The following is an 18,140-nucleotide window of genomic DNA, read 5'->3' as shown; positions in this document are numbered from 1 at the left end:
TGTGCTTTTAACGTGGATTAAAACGGGCGGTTTTTAATATTTCTCCGCACCAAGATATCAGCGAGGAAGCAGCACACTGAACTGCATATCCAGCCTTAACGCGGCTAAATATGTCCCCCTAAATGTCAAGAAAAGTCTCCTGGAATGACGCCACTTAGCTTAACATTCTGAAGCTTGTGTCAAATGATGTCCCTGCCCAAGTCCCTGACTGGCCATGTAGGAAGTGATGGGCATCAGACCTGTAATGCTGACAGCACCCTCGATGGTCATTCTCACATCCCGCGGACCAGCCAATCCACCTCGTACCGAGCACCGGTGCTAAGGAGCAGAGGCTGTCTGCTACTCATCATCTCGGATATGGTGTTGAAGCCTCATACTGGGTGTGATCCTGACCTGGGAGGCAGCAAATGCCACTTTGTTAACTTAATCGAAGTTGGCGCTTTGCAAATTGAAATATCGCCCTCTAATGAACAGCCCTTCGGCCACTATGGATCGTCTGTCGTGCCACGCGGCCTCCGCGTTTTAGTTTACGTTCACCAACGGAGAGCTGAGACATGTCACCAGGCTCGTGCTCCAGAATCCGAATGGATCACCAGCAGTCGGCGCTGCATTTATGGAAGGACAATTGGTCACCGTGGAGACCGTGCTGTCGAGACCCCCCGCCCCCCATCATGGTCGTTACCAAGGCCATGCATGGACCTCGTCAAAGTCAAAACTGGACACAAAGGGGACTCAGCTGGTGCCTTCAGATAGCTCACACTGAGGACCAGGGTTCCAAGAAGATCCACTCGGTTTCTGCTTATAGGTGAACAAGGCAGCCCTTTCATCTGAAGCGACTAAAGGGTGTTTTTTTTGGAAGTCTTCAGAAGTTTTTTTTCATCTGAAGCCTTCTGAAGTGTGTTCCTGATAATATGCAACAGTCAGCATTTACCACAGCTCACAAGTGCACATCCTGACCTGCTTTTAAATCTAAATATGATCATAATAATAATGGAAGAAGGATAAAAAAAACCCCGCAGCAAAACGGTTCTTGCAGTTCTGGGTACGTTTTGTTTTGTTTATTCTTTCCAATTTCCGTGCTTATATAGTACCGAGCTGAGTATGGAGCCCAACAAGGAAGACACCCTGGATGGGGCAGCCTGGATGGGGCAGCCTGGATGGGACACCATGAATGGGACAGTCAGGAGGACACCCTGAATGGGACAACCAGAAGGACATCCTGGATGGGACATCCTGAACGGGACACCCTGGATGGGAAACCCTACAAACCGACACTGGCATTATTAGTATCTGACATGTACTGATAGATGGGGTTGGGGAGAATTCTCTGGGAGTCTCACACAAAGTTTGAAACCTCAACGAATTGTTTATGCAGGTTATGTTGTACGTCAGGTCATTTAAACACATGCCATGGAGTGAGGGGAACATATGCAGATATCATATTTTAATCTCCCAATCACCCCCCCCCCCCACTCCCCACACATACAATGGAACAGTGGAAATACTCAGTTTTGGTTGGAGCTGAATGCTGGACAATAGCACTGAAACAGAACTGCATCGTGAATTAAGCACCCAGCTTGTCAATGCCCTAAGCGCACACCCTTTACACTTCACTGCCCTGACTTTACACCTGCTGTGGGTCCAGCACTCAAGTTGCTGAAAACGATGTCCAGCCACAATAACACTCCTTATGAATACAGCCGGGCCAGTCCATCACACGAGTCCTTTCCTTATTTAAACAGGCACACACCTGCATACAATCCGCCCTCGGTAAAATAAATGGTCGTCCGATAATGCTGTTGGAAGCCTCCATTTCCCAAGCCCTCTTCAATTTGGACCAAGTCCCTCGCAAATGCCTCCTGGGGGAATCCCTAGCAAGACAGCCGCCCTCAAATTAATGCCGATCAAGGGGCGGAATCCGCCTTTACAGTGTAAAAAAAGAAAAAAGACTCCTCCATCCCCTATTGGAGGAAAATGTAACATCCCATCTCACTTTCACAAAGTTAACTTGATGAAAAATTAGGGTGTAAGTAGCCGTCGGCGTTGTGATATCTGACATCCATATTCTAATTCTACTCCATTCTCATAAAATCTCCGCACTTTTTTCCCTTCCTTCTAAGCTCCTGCTCTCATTTTCTGCCAGTGCTTTCCAGTCAAGGGTTTTAAAACGCACTTTCCACTGGATAGTGAGGAAAGAAAGTTTTTCTAATCTCTCTGCTTCTAGAGACATCATTAAGCATCGGCAGTCACTTTCTAGGCTACGATAAACAATAAGCTTTTGCTTGGGAATCATTAAGTAGGACAAATATCCCGGAAAGCTACTTTTGGTCCACAGAACTGCATGACGGGTAACGTCTGTTTGAGGAGGGCTTGTGGATGGAGAGGTTAGGTGGCTGGAAAGCTGTCTTGAGGTGACAGGATGTAATTCTTCCTGATCGTATTGAGAGAGAAAGAGCCAAGGTACTGAGCAAGCCGACCCCCCCGAGCAGTCGAGGCCTGGCTAAATCATAGAAAGGCGCGGTGGTGCTTTGGCAGTGCTGGAACATCTCCACCACTCTCTGGGTGGGAGAAAAGCCTCCCACTGCATAGACCCGATGCTCCCCAGCTCAATGCATCACTGCAACTCACCCCACCCCCCGGCGCTTAATGGCTATTAAAACCTGCTGCCTCCTTTCTTCATTTCTGACAGCACATCCGTAGGACCGTGCCAGTTAGTCCGCACCTGAGACGGGGGTCGAACCTGGCAGCCGCAGCCCCCATTGCCGCAGAAGCAGGATGCTGCCAGAGGAGTGTGCTGAGGCAGGACACTCACCGTGACTTAACCACAAATCCATTCAGACTGCAGAACCTCACACGGCGGCCTTCTCAACACCACGTCCTGGGCTGGCTTTGCGGCAGCCCCCAAACACCTGATTGCTCGCAATACTATATGGGCTCATTTGGTGGAATAATTACCTCAAAAAAGTCGTCAGGTGGATGGAAATGCTGCTCATGCCATAATTGACCCGGACTGAGGTGGGGGGGGCGGGTCACGTTCTAGCTAAGATCAAAAATTACGACATTGTGGACTGAGAGACTAAATCGAATAACCATAGGCAAGACACCCTGCGGTAGGCTGAAAAGATTCAGATGCATATACACAGACGTTGTGATACCTCAGACAGAACTTTCACGTTTCTCACCCTACGATCAGAATCACGGCCTTACGCAGAGATTAACTTCCCTTATCGGACTCCTCCACTTTACATCCCATCTCCATCAGCCTTTTGGGCTTTTTCTTAACACACACGAGCATTGCTGCCCAACTGAGGAGGCTACAGTGTGCAACGAGGCAAGTCACACTTCCACAAAGATGCGATGGACACCTCTATGGTAAAAGCAAAGCCCAGAGGATAGCGGCAATGAATCAGGAGAGGAAGGAGAGAGGAAAGTCGAGGAGAGGAAGATGAAGCTGATGACAGCTCGTCGTGGCTCACATGTCCGCTGTCGTTATATTGTGTCAGAAGCATTCATAAAATAAACAAATGCAAACAGGGGACATCCAAGATGATAAATGATGGCACACTGAATGGCTAGGGAGCAAGACTGTTTTTTGCATGTTTGTCGCATTTCTAATGTCTGCATTACTCCAACTTACAGGACAAAAACAGAAGTTGCCATAAGCCAGTGTGCAGTCAGTGTGGATTAAACACGAAATGACTGAAAAACAATACAGACAAACAATGGTCAAGGGCAGAATCGAAAACGGAGAACTTACAATATTTCATCGTTCTGGAACTCCAGAACTCCATGGCAATCTTCAAAGTCCTCCCCTCCCCCTTTTGCTGTACCTTCGACGGTCTTGTATGGGACAACAACCACGCCCCTCGCCCCTGAGGTGCGAAGGACCTTCACTTCCATAATGCCAACGCTTTCGCTCACATGTGTCACTGGATCTTCAAAGGTGAAGATGCCGGCGTGGTCGTCATCAAAGATGGTCACAGTGGCAGTGGACGGCATCCCCAAGCAGGCCACGGTCTCCACGTGATTGGCTTCCTGGTTCTCTTCCTCGTTGCCCTCCAACACCACCTTCACATTGCTCAGGTGGATCAAGAAGTTTTCGTCCTCCTCAAAAATGTCGTCATCAATGATGCCCACCCGGATCTCCTTCTGTGTCTCTCCAGGCTTGAAGACCACGACGCCCTCTGTGAACTCGTAATCGGATCCAGCATTTGCGGTGCCGTCCTCAGTCCTGAAGTCCACCGAAATCGTCTTGCCTAAGTCACCTCCACGCCTCAGGACATTCACAGCCACGGTACCACAGTTCTCCAAGCACTGGTACGAGCCTGGATCGAAGAAGATTTTGGAGACTGGGTCATTGTCCGCCACTTCGGTGCGCACCTCGTGCATGCTGACAGCCTTCCTAGCCTGGTCAGCAGCATGCTTCTTCAGAATGTTTCCCGCTCCGGTCATGAGCCTGGTAGCCTGACAGCGATAGAAGGCTCTGCTTTTCTGCTGTTGGCTCAGGACCTGGTAGTTAGCCAGCTCAATGAGTTGCTCTACTTCCTTATCAGGGTGCTTCTGCTTCAGCTCCTTGAGAATTTTAGCCATATCTCTCCTGGTTTCCTCCTCATCCAGGTCTTTGTCATCCAAGTCCAGGCCCAGAGTTCCATCCAAAAAGTCCACGGCGTGAGAGTTCAGCATCTTGCCGTCCATCTCGATATCGACCTTTGATGGAAGCGGCCGGTCACCTTCGGTCTCTATGATCATCCCACGTTGCTTCCCAGCCCTGTAGCGTTTGTACACGTACTTGTAGAAGAGAAGGCGGCGGTCTGCAATCCACGCAAACATGACACACAGGGGGAAGAAAAACAGAGTTAACAACCCCTCCCAGACCTGAACCACGCCTGGAGAGATGACGGCCAAAATCAAGTACAGCCAGATGTAGGCAAAGATGCTCCAGGAGGCTGTCATGAAGAAGACCCTGAGATGCTTGACCTTCCGGTGTTCTCCTTCGGGGACGACATAGACGCAGAGGCCAATGATGACAAACATGTTGAAAGCAGCACTGCCTACGATAGTGCTGGGGCCAAGGTCTCCGGCGTTGAAGTTGTGTCCACACACTTCAATGACAGACAAGAGGATTTCGGGGGCTGAGGAACCGAGGGCCATGAGAGTGAGATTGGACACAGTCTCATTCCATATCCGCACGGTGGTTGTTGTCGTCTCGCCATTGGGCTTCTTGATGGTTATCTCCTTCTCCTGTGATGTGATGACCTCAATGGATGCCATGAAGCGGTCAGCGATGATTGAAACTCCCAGGAACATGTAAACCAAGGCCACAAAATAGACCGTAGCCCTCGCCACTTTGTCCCCAAAAGATGGATTCTGGGGCTCCCACACCGGCAGCAGCACGCCAGGTGCGCACTCATAGGTTCCAGTGCAGCTGGAGGAGCTGTTCATAGTTGGATGCATTTCCGGATCCGGGATCTGTTCTGGGTTCTCTGAAGCGGCATGTGGAAGTTTTAAGAACAAGACTGCCAGTACAATGGCAAGCTTAAAACCAAAGGACAGAAAAAATGACATCTGTGACCGTTCCATGATGCCAACAAGAATTCTACTGGCCAGTTATTCCCACGCCTGTGAAAAAAGAAAGGAATGGGTCACTGTGAGATGGTTATCTACAATACGATATTTAAAAGCTTAATTTTACCCGTAAATGTCTGAGCATTAAGAGCCAGTAGTAAGTTACCTCTAGCCAGCTTAAAGCATGGAGATAAGAAGCAAAGTGAATAAAAACACGTATTTCTGGGACACTGCATAAAACAACCAAAACAAACGCAGCTCTGTAATGCATGTGCATTAAATTTAGAAGCATTGCTGTTAATTTCAAACGACCTGCGGTGATCCGACGGCGACCTGAAAGTATTCCCGCTAGAGCTGATGATGAATAATAAAATACATTAATTCTGGTATTGGAGCAAACAGAAAGGGCGATTACAAGACGACAAATTGCTATGATGGGCCAAAACTCCTCGAGGTTCCAGGGGCACCAGACAGACACAATGCACGAATACAGGCATCTGGTACTACAGCGCAAACCATGCGCATTCAGCCCTGGCGATCGAAGTGCTTGCAGAGATACACTGTTTTCCCACATTAACGCTAAATCGTGTTTTATGTATACAGCAATCATCTGTGTGCAGTGTTATGCGTTTTTAAGCACAGCTCTTGCTAATAGCCTACCTTTCATATTCTCTCACGGCACTAAAAATATTACGAATTGATATATCGGCATAGCCTGGAATTCTGGCTGTTCGGATAACCGCCTTCCATCTAAATGCACATACTCCTTTAAGTCAAACACCCGCTGTCATCTAGGGGTTTTGTTTTAACAAAGTACTGTTAAATCTAATAGCATACTTTGCAAAGTAACAATTGCGCATCAACGGTAAAGTGAAGCCAGTTTTCAAAGGCGCGCAGAAACAGATCGTCCGAAATAACAGTGCGTAACCTCCTACACATTAACTTAATTTCTTCTTAAACGACTTTGGGTGTAAAAATATGAAGTGTTTAGATGGAAAAAATAAATCGCAACTTATCCTGGCCCAAAACTGCGTTAGGGAATAACGGAAATAACTGACGTTTTGCTACGCGTGAATAAATGAAAATGTTAATATAGGCACGCACAGATACCGTTATAACATCTCCGTTAGCAAGGAGATGTGGCTCGACTGCCTATCATTCAATAGAAAACAGCAAATAATTACGGAATATAACACTGGCTTTCCAGTTACCCTCAAAACAACTGTCCGGAGCTACAACACTTATAGATCTCCACAGAAATTTCCAAATGCACATAATACAAATACAATTAAGCTATGTAATCACAATTCTGCTACAAACTGTGTACAAACAATACCTTTTATAGTACGTTAATACAACTTATTCTGCGTGCCATTCAGCTCGGTTTGATGTTTATGAATTACTAATCACTCCATGGGAAAAAAAATCAATGCAGCACCGTACCTTCCCTCCGAAATTACAAACAGCAGAGGACAGTGTCAGCGGTGGATGCAGCCGTCGCACTGGTAGCGGTGGCAGTAGTAAGGTGGTGGCAGGCGTAAGTGGCACCACCGCTTGCATTCGTTTTGGTTTTTATACGAAAGCAGGAAGAGCTGTGGAAGCCTCTGAGATTCCCATGCACACGCGCTTTTTTTTACCGGTATGGTCGGAATAATCAGATAAGTGATGTTATCAGCGGATCTGCAGTTCCGAGTACAAAAGGGTGCACTGGCAACTCTTCCTCATTCTTTATTTTCCGAGCGGCCAGAGGGAGCAGGCTGCTGAGCTGGTCGGAGGCAGAGGAGAGACTGAGGCGCCGGGCTGCGCGGCGCTGCCCGTCAAGCGGAGTTGTGAGCAACTCGCTCTCTCCTTCCCTCTCTCCCCCCACCCCCCACCCAGCTGTCGACTGCTCGAATATTTTCCGATTTCCGCCGGTTTCGTAGCCTCACTGAGAACGGGGAGAAAGACCACGCTTGCTGAGTATCACGGCCATTTGCTGGCCTTCTTATTGGTTTCCAGACCCTCCCACATTGCCGTTCCGCGTTCTTCTCTTTGACAATGGTTTCCAGCGCTTCATCGTGCTAAGATGTTGCATGTAAAGCATTTACACACTCGCATGTGTAGCCCCACGTGTGTGGATTTGCTGGGATAAGATGCAGCAATTGCTGGGAAAGTTTAAAAAAATGTCCCTTGAAGCAACTTCTTTACATGCAGGTGTGTGTGCGCGCGCCCATTTACCATTGATGTTTAGATGGAACAGGGGTGACACCAAGATCGTGCGGGGTTTGTCTCAGTTTAAAAAGTGAACACGTTCCTGTGTTAGGTAAATGTTTTCCTAAATGACACAAATGCAGGCTTCCGATTGCGCCAAGCCAGTTTTAATATTTGCAGTCTTCACCTGATACGTAGTGTTTTTATGAATGGTGACGCACTGATTATTCTGAATGTGGAAAAACATGCATTGACATGGTAACGCACAATACTTGTAGTTTAGACAAGCTTCGGCAATCGATTTTTTATTTTTTTTTGCTTTAACCATGTGATTTGATGTATCTCGTAATGCGGATGGTTTAGGATAAATACTCGGCATATAGTCTTTCGTATCAGTACAGAATCGGTTTCGTTTTTGTAATATTTCTAAAAGAGCACGATCCAGCACAGAAGGCTGCAGTCCTACTGCACGTAGAAACTGCATTAAACTGCACAGAAGCACTGAACTCATTAGACTTCTTCCAAATATTTACATAATTCACATGGTTTCAACGTAAGTTGCACAAATACACGTTGATAACGTACACACAGGAGGACGCAGTGCGTACAGATATTGCGATGCTAAGGACAATGAAACTGCTTTAACATGCACAGTATGATTAACATCGACGGCGAAATACACAATTTGTCGATTTAAAGAACATCAGTTGACAGATTTTGAAAATATGCTTGTAAACTTTACAGCATTACTACGTCCACTTAATTGACTCTCTTAATATTGGCTACACAATACTACAGAGTAGTTTCCTATGCCGCCTAGAAACTACTTTTTGATGGCAATTTATAAACTGTTTGTCGTGGTTGTATGATTTAACTGCGTCTGACTAAAGTACCTAATCTAAGCACCCGTGTTTAGTTGCATAATCTAACTTTCGTATTAGCAAAATTAAATCTTAGGCATGCAGTATGCTGTAAGATGTACTATATTCCTGTCACTTAAATTACGACGACTCATAAAATAATGCGAAGTCTCTGCGAAGCAATAAGGAATCGTCACAATAATTCATATAAATGCTATGCGACAGGTACTGCTGAAAACACAGATCACTCTCAAATTCAAACTTAACTAACATATTTGCATTCAGCGTGACCGCAGCCTACAATCTTCGGTGACTAAATCAGCCCTGACAACAAAACAAAACAAAGCGAGAACCTGGCCAACTAAATCAGGTTATATATCAGGAAGATCAACAGCGCAGCAAGCGGAGTGAGGAGGTGGAGGTTATCGTGGCTTTGTATTACACTGCATCATGAGAAGTCTCTTAAATGGAAAACTTCAGAAATACTTAAGTTACAGTGTGCTGTGCATCATGTGGGCATTGAGCGTTCAGCTACATTGTGGGGAAAAAATGTAAGCATACTTGGCAAAAACAGATGAAGTGATAAAAAAATTACTCACATTTATAAACATTAGACTCTCAAAGACCTTTCCCTGCCTTGACCTGATCAACCTTGCGTTGGCCAAACGGTGTAGGAAACGTGACTGTTTTGCATGCAGTAATGAGACATCACCAGTAGGGGCACTGTGATTGACCTTCATTAACATGTCTTTTGGGAAAACCTGCCCCACCACTGAAGTGCAATATTCCCAGGTGGCATAATGGTATAATATCCACCGTACATCGTATGAACTGCTAGCAGATTGAGCTGTACAGATGAAGTACTGATATTTGTCTCACAGCAAGTACATTTGTTCTGTTTTACAGCTATGAAATGGGAATTTGATCAATAGCCCTACTACAGGCAAAGCAACGGCAGGAATGACTTTATAAAAATGATAAGAAGGAGCTCTGTGAAGTCTTTTGCCCAAGATACAAAATCATTTTCTTACTCCATCTTTCCTGCAATACATTAATGACGAAACTCCATGAGACTGAAGATCCCAGCTGGAACTTCGACGGACACTTAGACCAGGTTTCGGCCGGTTCTTTTGCGTTCGGCTTTTGCTCCAGTGCAAAATTCTCATGGTAGCTGGTTAAATTACAGTATTCAGGACTGACGCTGTGACTTCTGCAAACTGGAATCGCGTCACTGTGCTACAAGTAATTTGTTTGGATTAGTCGGCCTGGTCCAGTATTGTTTTGGTCCAGAAAGCAGGAGGACACCAGTTTGTAACCTGGAAACAGGAGGATCAAGACCCTTAGATCCCCCTGCCGTCATCTTAAGAAATGCACTGAAGCTGACTTTCCCCAGGAAAATACATGTCTGAATATTTCACAAGATAAATGTAAGTTGCCTTGAGAAAAAAAAGAACATCAGGGAGCTAAATAAATTGCTTTGGATGTTCACCCTGCCGCTGTGCACCTACGCTGTGTCTGGGAAAGGCTGTCTGCAGTCTCTCCTAGCTGTGCCAGAATGTGCCCATTCAGCGTGGAACTGGCCATGGAATGAGTTTCCAATGGAAACGATGACTCTGGATTTTTCTCAGCAGCCATGGTGAGAAACCGTTGTCACGCAACTTGCTCTGAGGAAAGTGACCTTCTGCAACCCTGTGCAGGACAATGAGGAAGTGCTGGTGTTTATCTCATTAATGTTCAGCATTCATAACCCAAAACTCAAAAATAAAGTCAAATTTACTTCCTCCTCGCTGCAATTTATAAAATGCAGACCATGAGCGCAAGACAAATGACATATTTTCATTTATCAGAAACAATAAACACATTGCCACCTATCCCAGAATTACCTATAACCTACATTCCATCTGCTGACCCTACGTAGATATGTGGTACGATTACAAATAGCCTGAAAATTTTCCAATACCTTTCTTATTTTTGCACAGGAAAGTGATAGATGGGAGGATTTGGATGTCGGGGGGAGGAGCAAGTGAAGAGCAAATTGAGCAACCTATAACAAATCATGCATAAAATGGAATAGACATTTGTTCGTACCTCAACGACCAAACACAAATCTCAAGTCAAATCTCAGCCATAGCCTTTCCCAGGTTCCAGCCTATGTTCTCAAGTCCTTGACAGTTTTCTGTGCCAAAGCTGAAATGGTCGTGTTTTGTCCTAGCCCTCCTTGCCATTACGTAAATCCCTCTCCCAAAAGACGCTCCCATCCCTTCCCAAATCCCGTGCATCACGTGGATCTGCACGCAGCCGGCAGTCTAACTGCCCTCTGTGCAGAAATTTATACACGACGGTTATTTTATAAAGCCTGCTATCAGGCCGGAGATATATGGGGTCATTTTGTGTGCTGGTGTGCATTTTTAAAAACGATTTTAATTTGCATTACATAACCCGTTATTTATTAGGCATTTTATCCTGAGGCACTTTTAAGCGTGAAGGACTTGTGAAACAGCCACGGCCCGCAGGGTTAGCGACAGAGAGCAGGTACTGGACAAATTTACTTAGGCCCTCCATGCCCACTACCTGAGGAGGGTTATGCAACCAAAATAAAGGCACCAAGCGAGGGGCATGCTCACCAATCGGGTGATGTCATTGTGGAGGGATTGCGTGTCACTCATCTCCAAACAGCAGGATCAGCAGGCCAGTGAGACACATTTTGTACACCCCCCACAGGCATTTGGTAAGGTGTTCCTACAGTACACACTAATGCCCTAGAGATGGTCCTAAAGGTTATGACCTTATTATTAGGGCATTAATAGTATTGTGCAGTAGAGTATTAAAGGTAACAGTCTCCCAAACGTCAGTCATCAAGCTGAACCTAACATTCTGATATGGGCTGAAACATCACAGACTATTAAGCAGCTCGCCTTGTGTCGAGAGCGCCTCAAACAGTCAGTAATAAGGACTGACAGGCAGTCCCAGTGGCAATGATGACTCATTAACAAATATGTGGATCGTTTCCCTGCCTTGATCCCCCGGCTTTCCAGCCAGACGACTGAACTTCACAAGGCATGCATATTTACGGCCAGTCTTTTGGTAAACACGGTGACCTTCAGGTTGGTGAAGGTGCTGGTACAACAGAGTATAAATAATAAAAATGATTTCGCTATCAGTGACGTTGTGACCAAGGACCTCAGTGTGAGATAGCAGATAGGCAAAAATGGCATACAATAATGAGAATATGAATTAGGATGAGCTCTATTTGCCGGGAACAGCTGCGCGTTTAATGATTTACAGATGTGCAACACCCACGTTGTGGTTATGATTCACCTGTGACGCTTCAAGCTTAGGGCTGAAACACGCCCTCGCTGAACAGACGGAGCCGCACATCACTGCTGACCGCTTTGCGGCTTATTGACGTGATAACATCTGACGGAGTCGTAGTTGACCACAGAGCAACATGAGACATCTGCTGGTTCCATTGCACAGTGTCAGAGGGTTTGAAGTTCACAGTAGTATGAGCAGAGGAGCTGGATTCACACCCTTATGAAGATGGACTGCATTTTTACCCTATCCTAGGTTATCCTGAATGTTCTACAGCATCATTTCCCAATCTGGTCCTCGGGGACCCACAGCCAGTCCACGTTTTTGCTCTCCTTGCGCTCCCGGCCAGACAGTCCACATTTTTGCTTCCAAAAAACGTGGAATGTCTGTGGGTCCCCGAGGACCAGATTGGGAAACAGTGCTGTAGAACATTCTGTCTTCTTTCCAGGTCCATAGGCTTCCTTGCATCTTGTTGCGGGTCATTTTGTACCTCTTCTTCCTTTAGTTTTTCCTAGCTTTATGGTGCAGTATGTTGGGTTCTATCGTAATGTGGCCCAAATAAGACAACTTCACTTCAGTCATTCGTGCATCAGGTGAAAGTTCGGACTTGGCTTCATCGAGAATCCACATACTTGTCCTCCTTGTGGTCTGTGGTTTTCTTAAAATTCACCACCAGCACCAAAGAACAAAGGTGTCAGTAGTCACCCTTCTTGTCCAGTTGTCACATCAATAGAGAGTCACAGGAAATACCATCTTCTGAAGAATTCTTATCTTTATTCTAGAAATATATCTGAATTTTCAAAGATTTTTGCCAGTGCCAGTGACTTAGATTCACTGGTGCCGATTGTTCCATGGGTAAGATCTGTCTATAACCTCGGAGTCTTCAGCATGAAAACTGAAGTTAGCTATGGCTCCTGTAATCTGTCGCTTTCTTCACATTTAGCCTTGGTGTCATCTTTTCTGTCTGTTCTCTAACCCTAACTGTGCTTTAACTGTCATCACTCTTGTTCGGGCTCAAATCGGTGTTGAATGATATTTAGCATAATATTACTGGAGTGAGATAAGAGGGGATTTGTGCGATTGTTATAGGGAACCTTCATTAGTAGGACTGTGATTGTCAGCCTCACACTGGTTAGTGACGACACCATGGCAGACTGGACCTGCACTCGTCTCCCACTCATCCTCTTTAGATGCAGGTAGAGCCGTCATGATTACACCAGTAAACCTGATTACTCAGTTTGATTCCTTGGCAATATGGTGGTAGAAGATGCCGCACAGCGGATGGGGTTCCAAATAAAGGGCGAAAGCATCGGTTGCGTGGAAGGACTTCATATTAAAAGGGAAAGGAAATGCAGTCTGTCTGTCAGCATTGCAAAGCAGAACTTAAGAACTTCAAAGTGCAAAGCAGAACTTCAGGTTTGATGGATTTGCCATAGATATGGGCCATTTAGCCAATCAGAGTGCCTTAGCCTGTCTTTGTCATCATTTTGACTTAAATCATTTTGCTTAATTTACTTTCTACGATTCATTTATTTTAAAATAATCACTCCACCATCGTATCATCTTACATAATATGGTACAAAAAACCATATTGTGACGCCCGGCCCGTCCGCTCCTCGTGTGTGCCACGCCCCCCTAATTACCCAAGTGTGATTACCTGATCGTGCCCAGTCGTGTCTTGTTTCCTGCTGCCTTGTTCCATGTATTTAAGTTCCTGACTTGTACTAACCCGTTGTCTGTCATTGGAAGTGTTGCGTAAGACCCGTCAGTGTTGGTGAGACCTGTCGTTGTACCCTGTTTCCTGTCCCGATCCCTACATTAAAACCCAGTTCGTTCCTCATCTTGCCTGCAACTTGCTTTCTCTGCTCTTTGAGCCATACCCACCACGCCTGCTCCGCTCACCCGTCCGTCCAGGCGTGACAGAATGACAGACCGCAAGAAAAGCAAGCGGGCAAGAAAGCTTCTGAAAGAGCCGGAGATCCAGCTTGGAGCCTGCACGCTAGCCAGGCTATGGCTCCCGTCTGAGGACGAGGAGGAGGCACCCCTCCTTCTCGCGGACTACGCCCGGAGAAGACCAGTCCTCTTACCACCCCTAGAGCAGTACCATTATCGGCCGGAACGCCTGGACAATTGGGGGGAATCCGGAAGGGTAGAGACGCCATCTCGCGTGTGCCCCGCATTCCGGCTAGGGCCACATCCATCATGCCTGAACCGGACGATCCTGCCCCGTGTCCAGTGGCAGCCACCCCGGAGGCGTACACCACGCCTCTCCCAGGGAGGAAGGCTGCCCTGGCGAACCAGTTTTTTACCCTCCAGGGTTTATTCCTAAGGGTAATGGAACGGCCGACAGCCCCAGGAGACCGGAGGATTGAGGCTCTCGTTGCACGTTTGAGGCGAGGCTTTGACGCGTTTACGCCCGCCTCTGGTCCGGAAGTACTCGAGGGCTTGGCGGAGGACCTCCGACAACTGCTCCTGCTCCAGAGCGCGTCGGTCTCCGCGCTGGAACAGCCGCCACCGCCAGCGGCCCCCTAATTACCCAAGTGTGATTACCTGATCGTGCCCAGTCGTGTCTTGTTTCCTGCTGCCTTGTTCCATGTATTTCAGTTCCTGACTTGTACTAACCCGTTGTCTGTCATTGGATGTGTTGCGTAAGACCCGTCAGTGTTGGTGAGACCTGTCGTTGTACCCTGTTTCCTATCCCGATCCCTGCATTAAAACCCAGTTCGTTCCTCATCTTGCCTGCAACTTGCTTTCTCTGCTCTTTGAGCCATACCCACCACGCCTGCTCCGCTCACCCGTCCGTCCAGGCGTGACACATATATATTATTTTTGAAAGTATTGTTTGTTTTGAGTAGGACTGGATAATATTGGAAAAAAAGTTAATATTTGTGATATTTGAAGTTTTAGCACTACTTTGGAGTTGAAAATTAACTATATAGTCAAAAAGAACTTATTATCTACCGAAAGAGACTGTCAGATTCGTTAGTGGTGTTGCCATGAGTTGCGTCAACAGGCACAACACAGTGCTGACGAATCATTTGCTTTTGCTCACTATAGTCTCCATGGAGATGGGCTGGCCCCCCATCCTGGGTTGTTCCCTGCCTCGTGCCCATAGCTGCTGGGATAGGCTCCGGACTCCCTGCGACCCAGAAGGATAAGCGCTTTGGAAAATGGATGGATGGATGGATAGTCCCTATGGAATACAAAATACTTCTGTACAGTGGATGAGATTTTCTGACCAGTTCTTGTTCGATTTTCCCCATTTTTCTCATTTTTGTTTAATTTCTTACAAATGCGCCACATGGTCTATGAATGAGTCCAACAGCAAGGCCTACGAGGATTATGACTCTCTCTCGGAGAGCGTGTGGAGAGCTCATGCAAAAGTAGCGGCGGTAGACTTTAGACATTTTTTTTTGTTAAACATACAGTATGCTAGATGATGTTGAAATGGAACCGTCGTTGAAATTGCAGCAAAGCTTGCAAAATTTTGCTTTCTACAACTGACTAAAATGTTTTAGTGCAACTGGTGATGGTCTCATCCCAACAGACTATTGTGGTCCTTGCGATGTGACAACTGCACGTGCATGAAATGCCAAGGCCATATTAACGTGACGCATTGTGCACGTCGCAGGCTGTACGGCCGTGCTGTGGCACTCCGCAGTTTTGTGTGTGCGCGGAGTTTACATGTTCACCCCGCGAGGGCGTGGCTTTTCAGGGGATCCTCTGGTCTCCTTCCACTGCACAAAAACATGCAACTTAAGCGAATCGGAGTGCCTAAACTGAACCTATGTGTGACTAAGTGTGCACTTTGCAATGGCTGGTGGGTTCCTGTCTCATGTCAATTGCAATGTGTGTATATATTATATTGTATAATAATATTGTATATATACGCAATGATGGGATTGATCGGCTGATAACTCAATGATATAATCGATAGTGATAGCCCTAAATGCAGGGCTGTTCTGAGTACCACCATGCAGTGTTTGCTGTCCGGGTCACATCACGTATTGACCACCCACGCTCAAATGCCGAAGCACTGGAAAATTCTGCAACTTGTGAGCCTTTGTGAAGCAAAATCGGCAGCAAAACATAAACATCACAACCAGTGGGGCATTGAAATGGATTTCGGGGGGGTTCGAGAGTTTGAAAAGCTTTATTAACATATTGTCCTGGTGGGGGCGGGTGACACAATGGGGTTTTAACACCTATGTTGCCCTAGTGTCTACATGAAGCGTACTCACGAACCATCTTCGCTGCTCTAGATTACAAGATCACCACTTTTTAAGGCTAAATAAGGATGTATCTGGTCAATGCCCCCCCAAAATGAAACGCCTGTTTTTCCATTATAATCGTGCAGTGATTACAAATAGAATATAATTTATTAAAGAAACTGCAAAGGTTAAATAAGAAACTCTCAGAAATATTAATAACCAAAGTTTCCTTTCCTGAATCTGGTTAAAATTGTTTAGAAATACTGAAATATAATATCAATCACATGGAGCTGTTTACATGTATCAGTGATCTTAATCACTGTCTTCAATAGCTTAAATTTTTTATAGAAATCCATCAGTAAGTAGAGCAAAGGTATGGGGCTGTTTCCATGGCAATTGATCACCATGCCCCATACCAACAGGCTCTTCTTTGTAATTCTAATTAATGAAACCCAGCTGGTCCTGATTGGGCTAATTGGCTTGTTAGGAGCTTAAATAAGGTCAGCTGGGTTGTTATAAGGGAGATGTGGAATGGAGGAAACTGTGCCAGTGCCAGTGCCAGTGCCAGTGCCGCTTCTGTCACCTTTCTTTTTAGCTTTGTGACTAAATGAATTTCTTAAACAATTAAGCTCTGTCCAACATCTCAGTGAAACTCTTTAGCAGACCTCTGTCCCCCAATCTGCTGTAACACCGCAATCCTTTGTACAGGCTTATGGGAGTTTAATTACACAAAAAGGACAGGATGAAAAATGATTAGTTTAGAGAGATAATCAATGAGACGGTAAAGGAAGTCCGAAGAACTATAGGAGGCAGGACCAATACATCTGACTGGCCTGAACTAACTATTTTCCCTTCTGGCCTCAGAATATTTTTGTGTAAGTAAAATTCCCATGAGCTTTGTACAGCACAATGTTTATGAAGCAGTAGATTAAGTACCAAGTACAATAGCATAATGCCTGCAAGAGCATCAACTGCAAAAAATTTCTGTCCCCAGAAGCCTAGTTTAGTGAGTTTCCTACAGGTTATCCTGAATGTTTCCTGGGTGACGTTCATGCTAACATTGAGAGGGTTTTAATTTGAGAGCTTATGGGGTGTAATATTCATCCATCCATCAATCTTATAACAATTCACCCAGGACAAGGTCATGGGGAACCAATCACAGGAAGAACAGTGTGCACGGTCTCTCCATTGCAGGGTGCAACCACTCAGCAACGGTCAATTCAGAGATTCCAGCTGGCCTTCAGTCTGCATTACAAGCTACGTGGTTCCTTTAGCAAAGGATGCTAAAAACTGCTCGCACTGCCCTCGAGAAACATTTCAATGAAATCTCCGGTCAGAAAGTGTGCTGCAATTTTACATACATAGTGCTCTGTCGCTGGATGAAGCCGATGCCTTTCAATCACCCCAGTGCATCCTGAGAAGCGGGTCAAGCTGTGGGGTGGGCGGATCGACGGTATCTTCGAAAGCGCACTTCACCCGGAGTTTACGACCGGCTCCCTAACCGCGGTCGGCCTGCCTGTTCTGGATAGATCTCTTTGGGAGGATAATTCATGAAGCTGCGCAAAACGAGATTCAAAACTGTGTCCTCATGGTGGGGTGGGGGGGGGGGTCTACATTACTATAGGCTGTGCTTCACTTGGACAACCTCCTTCTCTGGGGCATAAACCTATATATACAGCCTGGTACCTGCATCTGCTGACAGCAGCACAAACGCCTCCAGTTGCAGATACTTTCTTTGTTATTTTTCAAGGCCGTTATTCTGCATTTAATATTCCTTAATGTTAGTAAGGCAGAAGAATACTGGTGCTTTTATGCAGGGGGCTGGTCATCATCAGGGGGGCTGCTGGGAGGTGGGGGATGGAGCTGTGGCTTCATTATCTGATGGGGAGGGGGGCTGCCGAGGAGCTTTGAAGGTCATCGTGCAGGAGAGGGACCAGGTTCCCCGCCTATGTCACATTTCCGGAAGCATGGGCACATATGTCTCACGTCATGTGACCAAAGA

At 46.2% G+C, this 18,140-nt stretch overlaps 1 protein-coding gene and 1 long non-coding RNA gene across 4 annotated transcripts in view; one reads left to right on the top strand and one right to left on the bottom strand.

Annotated features, from left to right (window-relative positions):
• Nucleotides 1–7,143, bottom strand: part of slc8a1b (solute carrier family 8 member 1b) — a 93,550-nt gene extending 86,407 nt beyond the window's left edge. For 2 of the 3 annotated variants that reach the window (XM_049008234.1, XM_049008236.1), the window contains exons 1-2: nt 7,009–7,143; nt 3,758–5,619 (exon numbers count right to left, since the gene is read on the bottom strand). In XM_049008234.1, the coding sequence (XP_048864191.1) occupies nt 3,758–5,580 (1,823 nt within the window). In that variant the 5' untranslated portion in view covers nt 5,581–5,619; nt 7,009–7,143. Of the gene's footprint in view, nt 1–3,757; nt 5,620–6,225; nt 6,862–7,008 lie in introns of those variants that run through there. The other variant, XM_049008235.1, reaches the window with a different exon arrangement.
• Nucleotides 7,144–7,257: 114 nt separating this feature from the next.
• On the top strand, nt 7,258–10,396 carry LOC125738829 (uncharacterized). Its single transcript, XR_007396921.1, has 2 exons — nt 7,258–7,394; nt 9,522–10,396. It is a non-coding gene; the product is annotated as an uncharacterized LOC125738829 (long non-coding RNA).
• Nucleotides 10,397–18,140: the final 7,744 nt, after the last annotated feature.

Source organism: Brienomyrus brachyistius, chromosome 3, assembly GCF_023856365.1.
Source record: "Brienomyrus brachyistius isolate T26 chromosome 3, BBRACH_0.4, whole genome shotgun sequence".
Classification (NCBI taxonomy): domain Eukaryota; kingdom Metazoa; phylum Chordata; class Actinopteri; order Osteoglossiformes; family Mormyridae; genus Brienomyrus; species Brienomyrus brachyistius.
The sequence above is the reverse complement of the archived record's forward strand: the minus strand, read 5'-3'. Positions and strand labels throughout refer to the sequence as shown.